We start from the raw sequence: 19,822 nt of genomic DNA, 5'->3' as shown, positions 1-19,822 counted from the left end.
CAGTGAAACGTCTCCTGAAAGAGAAATCATGCCTCAAGCTAAGAGGCGGTAGGCGTGTCGTTTTCGCCACGCCCACTCGGTGGGCGTACTAAGTACAAATATTTATAAATAATATAAAATGAATATGCGGGTCCCATTGTTAGAAATTGTGTGAATAGTCACTAAAATATGGAAGAGTTTTGCAATTAAATTTTATAATTTGAAATGAAAAGTAGACATGCAATACCATTTTATTTTAGTTTTATTTAGTTTATTATTATCCGGCTTAAAACCTTTTTATTCTACCCAATACACTTTTCAATCTATGAATGAAAAATCTTAATTCAATTTAGAACCTAGGTCCTATCGAAAGTAGAATTTACGATTGACATGTTATGCCTGCTGTATCAGAATAGAGTAATTTTATAATAATTAATATTCTACACTTGATTTTGATCTTAATTCTTATAAAAGGTTTTTCAACTATTAAAAATTAACTTTTTAATAACTTACATACCTTCCTTTTCTAGTATAATGCTTTTTTGCAGAGGCTATTCAATAGTCTTCTAAATTCTAGTCCAGAGGTCTACCAACTACCAACAATGGTAAAAATGAATTAAAAATCCGTCACTGAATAAACTGAAATCTCGGAGGGCGGGACTAGCGAAGTCTCACGAGATTTTCCGAACAGACCCGACGACTCTAGACGTGACCACTTTACGCTGACCCTTCTAGTTTCACGCTCTTCGTTTTCCTCGCCTTGTTTTCTTCTAATACACGGGGTATGGGAGCTCAGCGCAGATTGGTCGTGCGTCAGTGGAAAATGCATGGAAATTAAGGGATGAAGGAACCAGGATGTGTTATGTAACTTCAGTTCGGTTTCGGTGGCGTCACTGAGTGCACGCTCAGAGATCGCAAAATTGTACACAATAAACAACAACAACGTAAACAGTAAACAACTTTGGAATTTCTCAACCGCGTGGGATACAGGTGAGATGTTTGTTTTATTATTGTTATTAAATAGTAATATTGTATGATATGCGGTTTTAATAAATTTACAGTTAATTGTATTATAATTAAACTTAAAATAAAATAATTCTTGAAAGATTTTATGTGCCATTTTGTCGGCATCATTAATATGTGCATTCATGCCAAAGTACGTACAGCTTTGTAGGTACCGCGGAAAGACAGACGGACAGAACGAATCTATAAGGGTTCCTCTTTGACTACGGAACCCTAAAAAGCAGGAAAGTACTACTTTTAAACTTTACAGGTCGATGATATCTATTTAACAAGAAAATGTATTTAATGTAGGTATATTTAAATTTAATTTCGATTTTAACTTATAAATCAGCTTTTTACTTTGCCAAAGTTTATCTTGAAAAAATCTCACATACTTAAATAAATAATTGGCTAGAAAGATGCTTATTACTTAATTTTGTAATGTTTTTAAGGTAGAGTAGAGAAATTAAGTTTTAAGTTTTAAAGTTTAGTCAAACCATCCAGCCGTCTGGTTGATTCTTCTTGGTAACTTTAACTAATTAATAACTAGTAAGCAAAAAAAAACTAATCATGTCAAATCAAAATTCAACGGTAACCATCTTGGCTAATCGTTTTCTAAAGTAAAATGCAGTCTCGTGTATTAAAAATATTCCGGACGTTTTGGCTGTTTTCCAGCGACCGTGGTCACGGGTGGACTGTCCATCGGAAAGTATGGATGTGAGAATTTAGTGTGAATGTCTCTTTACGCTAAAACCGCTAACTTGGGTTCGGTTAAAATTTGGTTTGGAGATATTATGAACGTCGCGTCGTATGTTGGGAAAAGGAAATTCGATAGTATTAGTCAGAAATGGTAAATTACATTACCTATGCTAGCGACCCATTCCAGCTATGTATCGCGAAGATTTTTTGTAAATATTGATATGTTCTTTAATATTTAATTAATTTTATTCTATCATTAATAGTTTCCGCAGCGCATGAGACGAAAGACGTTTTAGGGCACTTTTTTACACCTAGGATTACGTTTGTTAAGTTTTAGTAAGGATCCCTAATCTTTTCTAGCAATAAATATAGATGATGTTACTCAGGGTGAATGAAGCTTTCCAATGATAAAATAATTTTTGAAATTGGCACGGTAATTTTTGAGTTTATTCATTCACATACACACGAAAATTCAAATTTCCTCGATAGTAGTGTAGATGTAGATTTTACGGTTTCCACGCGACGGATATAAACGGATATCGGCGTAAAAGTTACGAGCATCAAACTCTTGTTAAAAAATGTAATAAATGTATGTTATTTATGTCATTCGAAATATCAAAGTGACGTGTATTTATAAGTATAACATTAATCTTACAAATTATTGTAGTTCCAAAAGGGATCCAAAGTTTTTCGTTCGCGTATTAATGCGAACGAAAAACTTTGGATCCCTTTTGAGTTTTGACGAAAAATGCGGAAACGTAGGTGAATGAAATTTTGGACAGTTATAGTTTATATGGTGAAGGAGTGCATCGAGCTAATATTGTTTTGAAATTATGCTTTTATCGTATATTGTTTTAACAAATAAAACATTACACACACTACAACACACACACTAGGAGATTTTGATTGACAAGCCTATACACACGACTACTCTTTTATTTTACAAATTATTATGAAGAGCGCCATTAAAAGTTAGCATGACTTAAGTACTTTTAATATGATATTTTTAATGCTTAATAACTTACCAAATAAAATTCTTATATTACTTTTATAATTAGTTATTACTAATTAATTCATAATAAAGATAACATTACCATAAAAATAAAAAGAGGATTCAGCGTAAAAAGCATTAAAAACGGATGTATAAATTACTCATAGAATATTGACGTCACAGTAAAAATCTATAATAACTGTGTATGCCCCGTTTGTTTACGAGTGTGCCCCTGTTTACTATTTATCGATGGGGGAGGGTGCCCTCGGGCCCCGCAGACAACACCTAGATGCATTTGCATACACCGAACGGAATGCTGTAAAGTATTCTCGAATGTATTTCGTTCAACTTTAACGTTTTTGTTTTTCGGAAATTCTTTTTGTATTGACGGAAAGGATTCGGTAGTGATACTTGCCGTAAACTACAGTGATTTAGATAACTAAACTTTCTTTTGATAATTATTGAAAATTCTATGAAACTTTAAAGAACTTAAAAATTTGCGTAGAAATCAGTTATAGTAAAGTGAACGTAATTTTTAAATAAATTCTACTTTACTATATCCGTCCTGCCGGTATTCAAAGGATGTATAAACCAAGTTCAAAATGATTTAGCGGCTTAAACGTAAAAAGGTAACCGACGGACAAACAGACACTCTTACATTTATAATATTAGTAGTACGCAGTCCCAGATTTATAAATTGGCCGCATAGGCCACGGCCTAGAGGCGGTAGCGTCTATAAAGGACCGACAGATTTGGCCTACACTCATAAGAATATAAATTCAGCACTGGCAGTACGGCTAAAGTTATATACCTAACTTTCTTGCGAAAATTTGGACAAGGAAGAAACCACAAGAAACTAAGCCCGGGCGCGCACTAGCGGCCAGGCCGCGGGGGCCGTCGAAAGTATGGTGTGGCCGCTTGACAGCGTGCGGCCAGGTGCGCGTGGTCCATGGCGGTTTCATACTAAGGTATCTATCTCGATGGCCGCAGCGGCCTGGCCGCAGCGGCCTGGCCGCTAAAGCGCGCCCGGGCTAATATTGCTCAAAGAAACTGTCGCGATAAGGTCGTCAAAGCGTGAAGTTTTCATAAAGAGCCCCCCTTTGTGAGCCGAAGTGCCGCTGTATAAATAACTGATTTACATATCTAATACAGGTATCGCAGCTCCAATTGTTAAATCTGTGAATTATTAATCCAGCCGCGGTTAGCTTATTACCCTCTGGCGGCTAATCAAATATTCAGAGCGGCTTTTCTTTAATTAGACCTGAGTTGTACGCAAATATTTTTAATTAGATTCTGTAGAGCCTTTTGAGTTAACGTGCTTGTAGAACACTCTAAGAGTGGGTTGCACCAACTAACTTTAACTTTAACTATAACAAATGTCAAATGAACTGTCAAATCTCTGGTTAAAGTTAATAATGGATATGGATGGATATATGGCCATATTTGACGATAACCGTAACCGCTCAGTTTCGCTCGGTTAAAGATGGTAAATTTGACATAATTTATAAGGCTCACAGTGTTGTCATAACAAATTTTTTTGCTGTCAATTTGTATGGATAATTCATTTTTTATCCTCTCAACCCCATTTACTTTAGCTGTAAGAAAAAAAATCAAGTGCAAGAGACATCTGTCAAATTCTGTGGTCATTGTTATAGTTATTGTGTAAAAGTGAACCTTAACTATAACCTTAACTTTGACCATAACTGTAACTGTAACAACGCCTGTCGTGCAACCCACCCTCAACAGTTCCAATAACAAAAAAAATTAAAAAGCTAAGTGTGAGTTGGACTTGCGCACGAAGGGTTCCGTACAAATAAAGAGCAAAAGTAGGTAAAAAATAAGATATTTTTTTTGTGCGGAAGCCCCCCTTAATTATTTATTTTATTTAAATATTATTATTAATTTTATTAAATTATAAATGCAATTGAGTATTTGGTGAACATTACCACATTACAAGTACCTACCTCTTGCCATTATTGATATCGAGCAAAAAATAGCAAAAAAAATACGTTTGTTGTATGGGAGCACCCCATACATATTATTTAATTTATTTTGTTTTAGTATTTGTTGTTATAGCGGCAACAGATATACACAATCTGTGAAAATTTCAGAAATCTAGTTATGGTCGTTCTTCAGATACAGCCGGGAGACAGACAGACGGACAGACAGATATCGAAGTCTCAGTAAAAGGGTCCCATTTTTACCCTTTGGGTACGGAACCCTAAAAATGTATTTTTTGTCTATTCAATGAAAGGTTGTGAGCAACTTTCAAAATAATGTAACCGGTTTAATATTTTGTATTCTGATTACTGACACTTATAAGAGTTTTGAAACGGAGGTTGTTTTTAAATTCCTAATTTAATTCATCAAGCCCCATACGGTCACCGGTGACCGAGGTACAATCAATATGTAATTTGCCCTCCGAATCTTTATTCGGACCTACCGTTATTTCACGTGATGAACCGTTAGGTGGGCATGTCAAGAGGTCACAGAAAAATTAAAAAGGTCGCGCTAATTGCTGTTTTTGAGAAATCCAAAAATTCATAAAAAAAATTTGAAATGCTTTTTTCTCGGAAACTATTGGTTTTAGGAATTTTTTTTTAAATAAAAATGTAGAGGGCATTGTGAACTACATTTTTTGTCATTTAGAGTGACTTCATGCGACTTAAAATACAAAAAAAAACAGCCAAGTGCGAGTTGGACTCGCCCATGAGGGGTTCCGCAGCAGCAATAAGGTTTATTTCTATGAAATTAAAAGGTTTTTGGTTTATTTTTATTACATTTCAGTTGATATAATCAAAGTTAAATTGAGGTTTACCATTTATGACGTATAAAAAAACTACTTGCTAGATCTCGTTCAAACCAATTTTTGTTGGTAGTTTTTATAATACTGTACACCATATTTAAAAAAAAAATATGGTGTACATATTTTTGCATGATGATTCTAAAGAATCATCATGCAAAAAGTTGTGTACTTTCGAAGTTAGACGGGGGGGGACACACATTTTACCACTTTGGAAGAGTCTCTCTCGCAAACTATTCAGGTTAGAAAAAAATGATAGTAAAAACCTCAATATGATTTTTGAAGACCTATCCATAGATATCCCACACACATAGGTTAGATGAAAAAAAAATTTTTTGTGTTTCAGTTGTATCTATGGTGACCCCTAAAATTTTTAATAATTTTTCCATTTTTCTATCAAAATCTTAAAGCGGTTCACAGACTACATCTACTTACCAAGTTTCAATAGTATAGCTCTTATAGTTTCGGAGAAAAGTGGCTGTGACATACGGACGGACAGACAGACATGACGAATCTATAAGGGTTCCGTTTTTTGCCATTTGGCTACGGAACCCTAAAAAGTAGAGGGCGCTAATGGATCAAAAAAGTATTACAACGGTATTTTCAATAGGAAAAAATGTTTTTTTCATAATAATGTAAATAAGAAAGTTGTTCGTCACAAAATTAGCTATGAGTACGTGAAACTATTATTCACACAAAATTTTTATAAAACTTACCGTTTTCGAGCTGAACATGACTTGATTTTGATGACTTTTGTTGAGCAAGAACTTAGGTGAATTCTGTGGTAATTAAGAAGAACCAGTCAAGTGGTTTTGGGACTTGACATTTTGAAATTTCGCATATAACATTTTTATATCGAAGAAATATAATAAGTAACACAATTTTCAGTCACTTTAGCACAAAATATAAATTGAATTCGACAACATTTTTTGATCCATTAGCGCCCTCTACTTTTTGTATTTTAAATCGGATGACGTCACTCCAATGACAAAAAATGTAGTTCGCAATGCCCTCTACATTTATAATAGTTTCCGAGAAAAAAGCATTTCAAAAATTTTTTATTCATTTTTTGGATTTCTCAAAACCGGCAATTAGCGCGACCTTTTTAATTTTTATGTGACCTCTTGACATGCCCCCCCGATTCATCACGTTAAATAACGGTAGGACACTCAATTTTTCGTTACATATTGACTGTATCCATGAAGTTGGTTTAAGCTTCGTGACTGTATCAATTCAAATATTCAAAATGTGCCGGCTGACGTTAGTTCTGATAAAATTTGACCAAGCGCCAAACTGTCTCGCAGATCTACATTGACGGCCTTATTTATTATCAGACGACGCCGGTAACTCCGTGGCGCAAAAATTCCTTTATCGCATGGAACCGTACATATTTCCGATGTGAACAGGTCTTTTCCCGGGACTCACAGAATCTTCATGTCAAATTTCAGCAAACTCGGTTCAGCCATTTGAGCGTGAAGAAGTAACTGACAGACAGACAGACAGACAGTCAGACAGACTAACAGAAAGACAGACACACTTTCACATTAATATAATATTAGTATGCAATGGAAGTATGGATTGACGGCCATAACTTCTCAATAATTTTTGTCGATTACTTTTAACAAAAGAAATTCATCAAAAGTTCAAACAGATATCGAAAGTTTGAAATCATTGAATATTTTATTCTTAATCCCGTTGCCGATGCCGAGGAGAGCTAATTAAAATTATTAATTGAAGAATATTAAACAATAGCGATATGGGGGTCCGTGGGGGATCGTTTAATTTTGATTATTTATAATTTCGCGGCGAACGAACCGACCAAGACGCTGACTAATTTACAGAATAAATATTAGTTCAATCAGTCCTCGCCCGCTGGCCCTGTGTGATGTTTCTGTTATTTGGTATTAAAAATTAAACAAGAGAGTTTCGCTATTGCCCTTGTGAAATAATACCAACCAATGATGAGGGATTATGCGAAAAATTTACGGAAAATTACGTGGTATTTGAAATAACTGCAAAATTGGTTGGGCTCGTTTTTAGGGTTCCGTACCCAAGGGGTAAAAACGGGACCTTATTACTAAGACTTCGTTGTCTGTCCGTCTGTCCGTATGTATGTCTCCAGGCTGTACCTCAAGAACCGCTATAGCTAGACTTCTAAAATTTTCACAGATTGTGTATTTCTGTTGCGGCTATAACAATAAATATTAAAAATTAAATAAAATGGGGGGCTATACAACAAACGTGATTTTTGGCCGTTTTTGCTCTTTATCAATAATGGCAACAGGTAGGCACTTGAATTTTCCGTTATTATATGTGTACTTTAATATTTCATAATAATAGTTATAAAATAAAAATAAAATTTAAGGGGGGCTCCCATAAAAAAACACAATTTTTGACCTATGTTTGTTCTATAACGGTACGGAACCCTTCGTGCGCGGGTCCCGACTCGCACTTGGCAGATTTTATTTAAATACGAGCTATCATACATTGGCTCACAACGACCCTACTGAGTAAGGGATTTTTAATATACATTTTTAACAGTTATTTACCTACTACATACAAATTGTAACTACCAATTAAACGCAACGCAGCGAGAGTTTCTAAAGAATTAGCCCAACGAAAATCGCAAACAATTCCAATATCATTAGTAGTAGATACCTATTCGTAACTCAATAAGACGCGTCAGTCAGTCCGTGGAAGGAACGTTATTGTTTTCAATAAATTAAGCAGAGGACAGCTCCACAAACAGCCGGCGGGCTCAGTCAACACAATTATTATACTCGGACAGCCACCCCTCGATAAACATGCTCTAAATAAATTAACCGGACTCCCGCTTCGATTGGGCAAAAACAGAAATATAAGTTATTGTCATTGGTGCATTGGCAATAGGAGATGCAGGCAACCGACAATTTGTACTTAGATCTCTTCTCTTTTTTATTTTTAACCAACCTTAAAAAAAAGGAGGTTATCTATTCGACCCGTATGTATGTAATATTTCCAGACCACAATGCAATGATTATAATATTATTGTTTCTACTTTTACAGAGATACCAAGATGAGCGCTCGGCCTGCAACAGCCGTAGCCCGCACCAAGAAACAGAATCATGCCAACATCCCGTGCCCAATAGAAGATTGCGCGAGATTCACATACGGCAAACTACCCGACCACCTCACCAAGATACACGGACTGACCGGGGCAGAGAGAGACGCCCTCAACGAGCAACAGAGAAAGCGATTCTTCAACGGCGAGCTGTGTCAAGTTCGGTACTTGAAGGAGACCGCCATCCGTGACCTCTGGGGTTCCGACTACGACAACCCAAGGATAAAAGCCAAGATCCATCAGAGCTTCTCACTCGTGAAGATCAGAATAATACCGATAGCGGCTACTCAAAGAGCTAGACCGCTGACCGAGCAGGACGCGAACGTGCTCACGGCGTACAACGCGAGAACCGCGCCCAGATCAGCTCGAGTCCAGAGACCCAAGACCCGCTCGCGACCCTACTCCATCCCCGAAAGAAGCTCCACCGAAAGCAGAGCGAGCGAGTCCAGCGAAAGCGAGGAGAACGGCCAGAGCTCTTTGCCTCTGTCTCCCCCACCGTCCTCGCCGTCTCTCCCGCCTTCTCCGGCGCCCTACGAGCTGCAGCCGGTCGAAACACGCCTCCAGAACATATTCGATTCCAAAATCGACGCTGGCTACAAGGCCGTCATCGACGACATGAAGAAATCTATGACGATGGGTCGCACCATCGGCGCGAGGAAGCGGAAAGCGTACCGAACCTACCGGAGATACGCGAAGCGCCTGATCGCGTTCCTGCATCGACAGCACTCGCCTCTAGCTTACGATGTGGACGTCTTGCTGTGCGGGGAGAAGCAGGTGTGCGCGTTCCTGGAGCGGATCAGAAGCGAGCACAAAACGAAGACGCTCCGGAACTACGTGGTGGCGGCCATCAAGCTGCTCGACTCGCGGCTCTTCGCTATAGAGAGGGATCCCTCCTGCAAGGAGAAGGTGGTCTCCATGACCAGGGTGTACGAGGTGCTGCACGGCCGCCTCAACGACTGCGACCGCCTGCTCGCGCAGAAGGAACCCGCCACGCAGAAGGAGACGCCATCCTATGACAGTGACGATTTGGGCAACTTTGACGAAACCTTTGATGGCCTGGTTTAGACTGTTAATCTAAATGAAGTTTGAATGTTTTGTGGTTACAAGATCTTTAACAAACATTGCCAAATTATATGTATTAATAAATAATCAAATATATTATAAATAGCATAGTAATTTTTAAGAACTAGGCATAAGAAATAAATTTCTTCTTCAATGTTGTATTATTTTAATTAGGTATCTACAGGGTGTAACAAAAATAAGTGATAATACTTTAGGATGTGTACGTGTTCCTTGTAGAGAGTTCACTGTGAAAGTAGCAGCCCTGAACGACCAGCTTTTTTTTTCACTTTTGTATGGGGAAAATCGTGACGCTCGGGCCCTTGCCCATACAAAAGTGAAAAAAAAATTTCGTCTTTCAGCGCTGCTACTTTCACAGTGAACTCTCTACAAGGAACACGTACACACCCTAAAGTATTATCACTTATTTTTGTTATACACTGTATAATACAAGGTGAATGTAAATGGATGAATGATTACGTGTCCCAAGCAATAAGTACATTAAATAATTATGTATATTATTATTGATATTTAAAACAAAATTTATATCTATTATTATATTAACATTATCTCTAATTTTGTTTATGAATGATAACTTTGTAATGATTACCCCGCATTTAATCTGTTAATTAATGTTTTAAATTGGATTAATGTTATTATTATGTTGCCAAAGTATTGCGCTGCCCTGTTACGCACAAGTATGCTATCTCAAAAAACTCGAATTTGAGAAAAACGGCTCTAAAGTTTTAAACAAACATTTGCTTGTATTGTATTAATAAAAATGTGCTATAAACTTAAAACTGTTTGATTGACTTTGTTGAATGTTTCTAGAACATATTGTCATATATATTTTTTAAATATCTGTAATACTTAATATTTAAATAGAGTTAAACGAGTTATGAATAACCATCACTTCATACAAACGTGGTTACGCGTCGTGTGATAATTTAAGTTAGAAGAGTTGCGTGCAATCAGCAGCATGCGATGGGTGGAAAACTTATCTATGTTATCTAATAGTTGTATTAGATGTGTTTGACGAGTGCTACCGAAAGGTGGTAAAAACCTCTGCAGTTCGACGCGGCGTTATGTCGCCAGATGTGAGCGTCTTTGTCAAATTTGTATGGATTTGACAATTTCAAAGACGTCTCACGTAATTGAGGTCTGTCAAATCAGTATAAATTTAGAAATGCATCTATGCGTCGCGTTGCGGTCTGAATTGACCCTTACAAATGTCACAGACGCTCAGTTCGAAAGTTAGGCTTTCGATCTGAGACTATAAAGCGTCAGTGACACCGCAACCGATTCAATGCGGCGCACGTTTTTGAAGACTTTCAGTCATGGCGGCATACAATTTTCTCGTGACACGTGAGCCGTGTCAGACGCCATAGAAGTAGATGACACGGCTACCGTGTCACCCGCCACGTTCAAAAAGGTTTATTGTTTTTCTTGGTTTTTACGTGTTTATTAGCTTAATTTATTTAATTGAACCCAAACCATTGATGTTAACGGAAGGCTACGTTGTTTTGAGTTGATTTCGAGTAAGTTTTAACCTGAAAATGGAAGGTAAGCGATTTTTTTATTCAGGTGTTGCAAACCTTTTGTAGGTTTCAAAGTTAGAAAAATGAGTATATTAACTAGATCTGGGTTTCCGATGTAAATTATACGCTCGTAGATAAATTTAAAGAAGTTCGTTGTTAAGTTTTTTTAACTTCAAAAAGGAGGAGGTTATACGTTCGGCTGTGGATATTTTTTATGTGTGTTCAACGATTACTCCGCTGTTTGTGAACCGATTTCCAAAATTTTTCTTTTGTTGTATGGGGTATTTGTTCCGATTAATCCGGTTCCGAGTTGGTACCATGTTCACAAAAGTGGTGGTCTGATGATGGGAACCATGAGGAAATAAAAAAAATATATGAACTAGCCAATTCCATACATAAAAACTAAGTTTTCTCGATATAATATTATATAGATTTTCGATAAATTGGGTTGAACGAAAGCTGAAAAGCACGATAATTGGGTTTCAGTTATAAAGCTTATAGGACTACTTTTAACTGCAGGGAAACGTTTTATTCCTATGGATAAGGAAGTTTGCGAAAACAGCTAGTTAGAAATATTTTCGAAAGAAACAACTTAGATTAAAACAAAAATCGTTAGTGGATTAGTAATACTTTGATGACAACGCAAGTATTTTTCTACATTATTGTTTAAAAAAATTGCGAGAACTTGAAAGTCTAAAATAATATAGAATAATATGGGCTACCAATATTACTTCTTTATATTCCTAAAGCAGGTCCGCAATTGTAGCAACAGACGGTACAGCTGCTGGAGCTTCTGCCAAACTTCAAAAAAATTTAGACGAACTATCTCGCTGGTTAAAATACTGGAAAATAAAGGCCAACGAAACAAAATCGGTCCATGTTACATTTAGCCTACGACACGAAACATGTCCCGAAGTTGAGCTAAATGAAATCAAAATCCCACAATCCGATGACGTTCGATACCTGGGCGTATATCTAGACCGTAGACTGACGTGGAAAAAGCACATCCAAACAAAAAGAAAGGCACTCGACCTCCAACTGCTAAAACTTCAATGGTTAATGGGCAAAAAGTCACAACTCCGTCTTGAAAATAAACTTCTACTCTTTAATAGTATCTTAAAACCTATCTGGACCTACGGCATCCAGCTGTGGGGTACAGCATCACCATCGAACATTGCCATCCTGCAGAGGTTCCAGTCAAAAACGCTGCGTATGATAACTGGTGCCCCCTGGTACATCTCAAACACTCACCTCCACAAGGACCTGAAGGTAGAAACTATTAAAGAGGAAATAAAAAGCGCCCTACAAAAATACTCCAAAAGAATGCAAAATCATCCCAACCTCCTGGCTAAAAACCTAATGAGCGAAGAGCCTAATGCAACATTCAAAAGGCTCAAAAGACGAGCTCCTCAAGACATGTTAATATAAACAGAGCTAGCACCGAAATGGACATATCACTGGATATGGTCCATACACGCCAAGAATGAAACACATAAAATCCAGCTCAATGTCATAAAGACAGATCGCAGGACATAAAGGAGATAAAAAAAAATCCTAAAAGTTTACTACTAAAAAGCCCGGCCGCAAATTATCCGAATTTATGATCAAAAAATACATTTTGACACGTCAGAATTCTGATAACATGCGGGGTCCACAACAAAATGTATGAACAGAGTGCGTTCCGGCGGGGGTCCGGCGGGCGTATGACGGGGCTAAAAAAGAAGACAGCCCCCACTTTTTTCAATTCACAGAATATTCAGAAACAAACCCTATAGGCTTGTTTTACGTGGAAAATTAAAACGGTTTTGTTCGGAGTAGAACCTTCTAAAGTGTAATTTGAGGGAGATACAATCGCTTTCTAAATGACACGGCTCACGTGTCATACGCCACACGTTAAAAACCCATTAGACGCGGCTGCCATGTAATCCACAATGAATGCAGCTTTTAAAAAATGTTGACGGCCCCTATTTTTTTTCAATTCACAGAATATTCAGAGGCGAAGCCTATAGGCTTGTTCTACGTGGAAAATGAAAATGTTTTTGTTCAGAGTAGAACCTTCTAAAGTGAAATTTGAGGGAGATACAAGCGTTTTTTAAATGACACGGCTCACGTGTCATACGCCACACGTTAGAAATATGTATGACACGGCTCCCGTGTCATCCGCACTGAATCGGTTAAGTGTCGCCGCGACAGAGCGACAGATAGATGATCTATGCTGAATAATTATGAAATTATAGAGAACATCATTCGAGCCAATTAGGCCTGGAGATACTGACACAAAATTCTTGGTCATTTGTACCAGTATAGCGGTTTTACAGGGGTATAATTACGTAAAGGCAAAAAATTTTTGTACCAGGCTAATTTTTGCATAGCTAATCATCGTCGAGTAGCCATTCACGAAAATCACCTTGCCATACTTTTCCGACAGCGCCCAATGGCCGCCATTACACTGCAAAGGTGTCTTCACGTCGGTGCGGCCCGGCCGGCCGCGCTCACTGTTTCAGCGAGTGGCCACGCGTAACTATTTCAACTATAAGATAACAGACTTAGTTTGAGTTACAGAATTTATTGATACATTCTGCCCATCTGTATTAACTTAAATTGAATGAGTAATGCCTAACTGATACAATAAAAAATAAAGTTAAACGAATTTGTCATAAGAGATTCTGACTCACTGATAAATAATTTTTTGAAATTGTCTATAGTGCCATATAGACTGTACTGATTAAGACTATTTTGCAGTGGTTAGGCGTAACTCGTCTACTTTAAAATAGCATACTTGTGCGTAACAGGGCAGTGCACCTGTAAATATTAAAATAATGACTAAAATTAAGTATGTATATTAGGTAGGTATTGTTAAAGTTATGCTAGTCATTTTCTTTTAATGTCTGTTTAATACTATTATGTATTATGAATATTGCATTTTATTGTTTAAAACTTTTAGAAGTGTAAGATTTTACGCTTTTATTTGTCAAATCAAATGTTTTCCAAAAATATTTTGTTTCAGACATAATATTTACTATTATGAATGGTTTGAAATTTTCACTTGAACATAATTTTTGATGAGCGTACATTGTACAATTTTATCTTAAACCATACTATTTGTGTCTGTAAATATTTCATCGAAGAGTAGAAATAAACCAATTATTCATATAAATTATTATATAGTTTTATTTTTGTGTTCCTGATCCTATAGTCAGATATATTATAGCTTAGCTTCAAAACTCATCTTTTTTAAAAAGCCTGTAAACCGATTACGACTAGTCTGATGTCGCGGATGTCCATGGGTGGAAGTTATCTCTATTGCCCTTATTTCGTTAAAGAAAGGTAGAGACCAGAAAAGATTATCGCTGAAGTTGTGAAGAAGTAGGTAGTGGACATCAAATATTTATCATATTTTTTTAAATTATTATCTTGGATTTGGTTACTAAGATTTGGTTACAAACTAAATCCAAGACTTTTTTTTTACCAGTGTCATCAATATGTTTAATTATTATCATTAAAAATACATAGTCTGAAAAATATATTTTTATGCTTTATATTGTCGCTTTTATGTGTACAATAGTATATAATCAAAGTGTACAATATATAAAATTACATCTTATCATTACATGGATTGGTATTAATAAGTTCTACCAATGGCCATATAACATATTATGCCAAATAACACTATGAAACGAATACTGCTTTGTTCTAAAAAAATAAAGAATAACTCGTCTTGGCACTACCGTGCACACAGATTTTATTATCAAAGTAAAAAGTAATTTTTAAACAGAATTTAATGTGCACAGTGCCATCTATTGATCAGTATGTTATTTTATATCAACCAAATCACAATGAAATCAAGGCCAATATTAGCGCCATCTTTTGCTTAGTAGCAATACCAAAACAACTCCAACATACTTTGTACGCACTCCTATCACTAGATGGCGCTTTATAAATCAATCTACTCTGCATGTAATATGTTCTCCTGGTACTTGGCGATTGTAGGTGCCTGCTCCAGATTCTCCACGAGCGGACACAAACGTTCCTAGCGTTCCACTGACATACGTGAACTGCCTCAAAGTACAGCGGCGCGCGGCGAATAGCCACGAGAGAAATTTTTGCGTGGAATCCTTGTGGAATCATAAGATCTTTGTTTCGTGAAGTTACTTGACAGGAGCTTAAACCTGATTTTATATTTTAAATATTTAATTATTGTTATCCTCTTTTTTATAGCTTAAAACATTTACATAATTAGTTAACTGATATTTAAAAGTAGAGAAAGTACAGAACGCAATGTCCAAACTTCCGCACAGGCTGCTCTAAAAAAGAAGACGTTATTATTATTATTTTTTTTTTTTACCTTTTTACGTTTACAATATCATGACTGTTTTTCGTCAAAGTATGGTGACTCGGTGAATTTAATTATAATGCTGCATAGTAAAAACAAATCGTAGTTTTTGCCTTGACTCAATTTAAGGAACAATATTTATGAGCAATATAATAATAATATTATTAGTAGAATCTTACGACATCATTGATATTGTTATAGTAAAGCTAATTAATATTATCACTAGCTAAAAGCCGAGCTTTGTGAGGGCTCGCGTCGTCACACCTTGACTGACTGATGATAATTGATAACACATCTCTATACCTATAAATAAAAATTACTATATTAAAACAAAAATCAAAAGCAAAAAGCAATAGTGATAGTTTTTCCGTAAAGTGTATTACAAAAATATGTTAACATTGTGGGATATACTAGGGGCTCGCTTTGCTCGCCCTGATTATTGTAACATGAATTCAGTTATATAATATATTTTATTATATAATTAATTACTCCAAAACGTTTAATTTATGATTGCCTTTTGCAGTTTTTAGTTGCAATAGCATTTTAACTAAAACCGATGGAAAACTTTTTATATAAAAAAAAATATATTGGCATTAGAGCTTTCGTAACTAAAAACACAAAAAACATCAGGTATTTCTCCTCCAACGCAACATTAGCGGAATAAACATGGGGCACGCGGTGCTATTTCTAGCTTCTCACTCACTCAGCTATTAATGGAACGGTTCTGCCTTGAACCGGCATCAAACAACCTATTTAAGTTCGATGACGAATTTTCTGGAACAAAGAAAATATTATTATTAAAAATTTAAAAACCTGCGCTGAATCATTAGGATCAGTGCCAGTCTCGGGCTGGATTAAGAACTCGTAGGTGTCTAAGCTATTTCGCCTAACGCCTTCTGTCTTAGTCACAGATCACAAATATTTTTAAACTTACCTACCGTCTCGATTATTCTTGCTTCTACTTTAAATGTTATTTGTGTATTTTAATAATAAAAAAATATCACAGATGAAATCAGAATTTTTCAAGACTTAAGTGGAGTATAGATAGTTTAATGGAGTATAGATAGTTTAATGGAGTATAGATAGTTTAATGGAGTATAGATAGAAGTACTGAGTTGTTAACTCAAAATACTTCTTGCTTATTATTATATGCAAGAAGTTTCTTACGCCGGTTCTTCTCGCCGGGTTAGTTCCCGAACCGGTGGTAGGCCTCATGTAGACGTGACGTTCTAAAAGTGTTAATTTTGTTAACTTACTTGGAAATAAATATTTTTCATTTCATTTCAGTATTTCGAGTAAACAAAATCAAGAATATGTGACAATAATGTTTTTAAAAGTAAAAATGTATCTATTTATTTAAAGAACGAAAAATTTGCCCAAAATGTTGTATTTTTAATCAGTATTATCTATTTATTATATTGCAATATAGTATTTCAATTATATAGTATTTCAATTAGTATTATCTATTTTCGTTCTTGAAATATTAAAAATGTGGTATTAATTGTACTATTCCAATGCAGTGACGTTTTTTAAAGTTGAATTGGAAGTTTTTAGTTATGAAATAACTTTAAGAGGATTCCACACCGCCCTTTTTTTCATACAAACGTTGTCCCCTGTTTCCTCCCTGGATAATGCTAGTAGAGTTATAATTTTTTTCCTGAATATCTACGCCCACTAATACAATGTCCCTATGTTTTCTTTTTTTCATAATTTAATTATTAAATAAGATATGAACATTCAAAAACCCAAAAAAATGGCCAGATTTTCCGCTGTGTTCAAACGTCCAGAAAACAGATTTGAATAGATTATACAAAAAAAAGCAAAACATAGGAACACAGCCCAAGCCCTTTTTTAATCTTTAATGAAAAAAGTACTTAAATCGGTTAAGTTTTGGAAAAGGAATCAGGGGACAACGAATCGTTGATTTTCTGGATTTTCTGCAGTTGTCTCTATCGCGTTCTGCGGTATAGGCTTGAGGTAAGGGAGACAGCTATAGATATTACACGTACTTTTTTTCATTTCTCTAGCCCCTGGTGTATCCTCTTAATAACTGATATGAAATTGAAATAACTTAACCGGTTTCATTTTACGATTAAAAATACAGTGATTCGTATTTCGTAATAATTGGAATTATGTTATTATATTATAAAAGAGTTAAGCTATAACTTGTACCAACCTGTACGAAGTTACTGTTTTTATTAAGTCCAAAATAGTTCAAAATATTTTTATAATGTTTTTTTTTCATTATATTTTTCGATCCCTACGCAAAGCATTTCCCCCATGTAAAAAAGGGCCTAGGTAATATTTAGAGTGTAGTTGTCTACAAATTTCTCATCTCAAATCTGAATACACGTGCAAAAGTGAAATTATGATGTTTCGGTGTAAATTTTAATTGATTTAATTGTTTATCCAGGACAATTTATGTAAGTTTGCTATAATTGTTGATTTTTGTTGCAAATCTCTTGTATTTACTTTTTATGACGCAAAGGACATTTCATTCGAAACTAAGAGTGGTTGTTTTTAGATTTTCCTTCTGAAATGAAACATCATATTTTTATTATTATTAACTATCTGTTTCTAAATCTGTTTCTAATAATATTTGTATTTTGGAATTGATATAATCATCTTAATTGTACTGAACAATACGCATAACGCAACCGTCACCCGATCAAATGAAATCGCGTTAATTTGAATTGTGTTTATTATTAGCGCAACGTACACAATGCAATACGAATAAATTACGTCAAATGCATTCGGTGCAAAGTGCATGTATGCACCTTAATCTCTGCGCGTTTATGCCGTCCTAGTTATCGTTCCTTTTGTAAGAGACACCAAAGGGGCCCTATCCCCTTTGGGCACCCTTCTCTGGGTCATCGCTCGTCACTCGGGCTTCGAAGGTCAGTGACCGGAGCTTATTATTTTATTAATGTTAACATTGACTCACTTGGCAACAAATGTACTAATATTTTGCATGATTATGATACATAATTTATTTTAATTAAATGTTATTCAGCATCATTTACTAGCATTGTCTCTGTGCGAATTTCAAGCTCAGTTGCTCAGTGGCGCATATTAAAACTTTGAGATATGTTTTTTTATCCAATAATAATGTTTAGATAAGATTAATCTATACATTCAAATATTTTTCTTAGTTGATCAGCTATAATAACAATATCACATTTCCTTTTGTTTGATAATTATAATAGTCGTTTTACCTAAATATCTTTTTACTAGCTGGTGACGTACGATGAGCAAACCAACAAAATACATTTTTATTCTCACCAGGATCTTACATTATAAGGTTTTCAGAAGTAATAAGAGCACACCTGAGATGAAATAAGTTTCTAAATTATAGTAAAAAATAAAACAGGTTTAAAAAATTAAAAAATACTGGCTGTCCCGGCAATGTTGTCTTGGCTTAAAATGATTTTCCCTGTTTTCCTGCTTTTCTCTTGAAGTTTTTTCTGATTTTTTTTTTCTATAAACCTCACGGAGTCCGAGATCTTTCCAACGAAAGCAAAACCACGGAAATCGGTTCGTGCGTTCTGGAGTTATAGCGTCAGGAAGGAAAACCCGACTTATTTTTATATATTAGATATGTTAATCTGGTTGAACGATATGCCTAAAGTAGATTCAGTTAGGTATAGAAATATTTTGATGAAAGCATTGTTAAAATACTTGCCAAATATATTTATAGCCCGTAAATTATTATTGCTTAACATCATCACGTCATGAAATGTACTCATACTGTACATCAGCAGTACACCGAAATATCTTTATGCGGTGTTTACACGTGTCGTATGCAACCTTAGCCTCTTTTCCAAAGAGAGTCTGGAAAATTATGGACCGTGTAAAATATTTAGGTTATGACTGTCAGCATTTATTACAGTTTGAAAACATAATATCTTAAGGAAATTGATATACAATGTGTCCCAACACCGGTGTCCGATCCTTTAATGTCATAAAGTATGGTATATTTTATTGACAAATTGGCTCTCAATTTTTTGAAGTGAAACTTCTTTAGGCGAGTTGAGAGTAAAATTTCAAGATCGCGTCAAGGCGATACCGTCACGGACTAAGGCAACGATTTTGACTAATTTTCACTTCTGATACATGTGCTCGGTACACACGCTCTTTTTTCTCTAGATTTTGAAAAAAAAAAACATTTGTTACAACTTCTAAAGTAGCCCATTCACTATCCTGCATTGCAGTCCGCCGTGAAGGACCGCAAAATGGACATAGCTCACACATTATCCTGCTTTACCGTCCATCTAGGCATGTGATATACTTGCAAAATTCAATATAAGGGCTTCTAAGT

At 35.6% G+C, this 19,822-nt stretch overlaps 1 protein-coding gene across 1 annotated transcript; it reads left to right on the top strand.

Moving 5' to 3' along the window:
- Positions 1–864: 864 nt before the first annotated feature.
- LOC121739602 lies at positions 865–9,671 on the top strand. The gene is made up of 2 exons (XM_042132091.1): positions 865–969; positions 8,520–9,671. Exon 2 carries the CDS (start codon positions 8,530–8,532, stop codon positions 9,637–9,639), a length of 1,110 nt encoding a protein of 369 aa, XP_041988025.1. The 5' UTR covers positions 865–969; positions 8,520–8,529; the 3' UTR covers positions 9,640–9,671.
- The last annotated feature ends 10,151 nt before the right edge of the window (positions 9,672–19,822 follow it).

The sequence above is a fragment of the Aricia agestis genome, chromosome 2 (genome assembly GCF_905147365.1).
Source record: "Aricia agestis chromosome 2, ilAriAges1.1, whole genome shotgun sequence".
In the NCBI taxonomy this organism is placed as follows: Eukaryota; Metazoa; Arthropoda; class Insecta; order Lepidoptera; family Lycaenidae; genus Aricia; species Aricia agestis.
The sequence above is the reverse complement of the archived record's forward strand: the minus strand, read 5'-3'. Positions and strand labels throughout refer to the sequence as shown.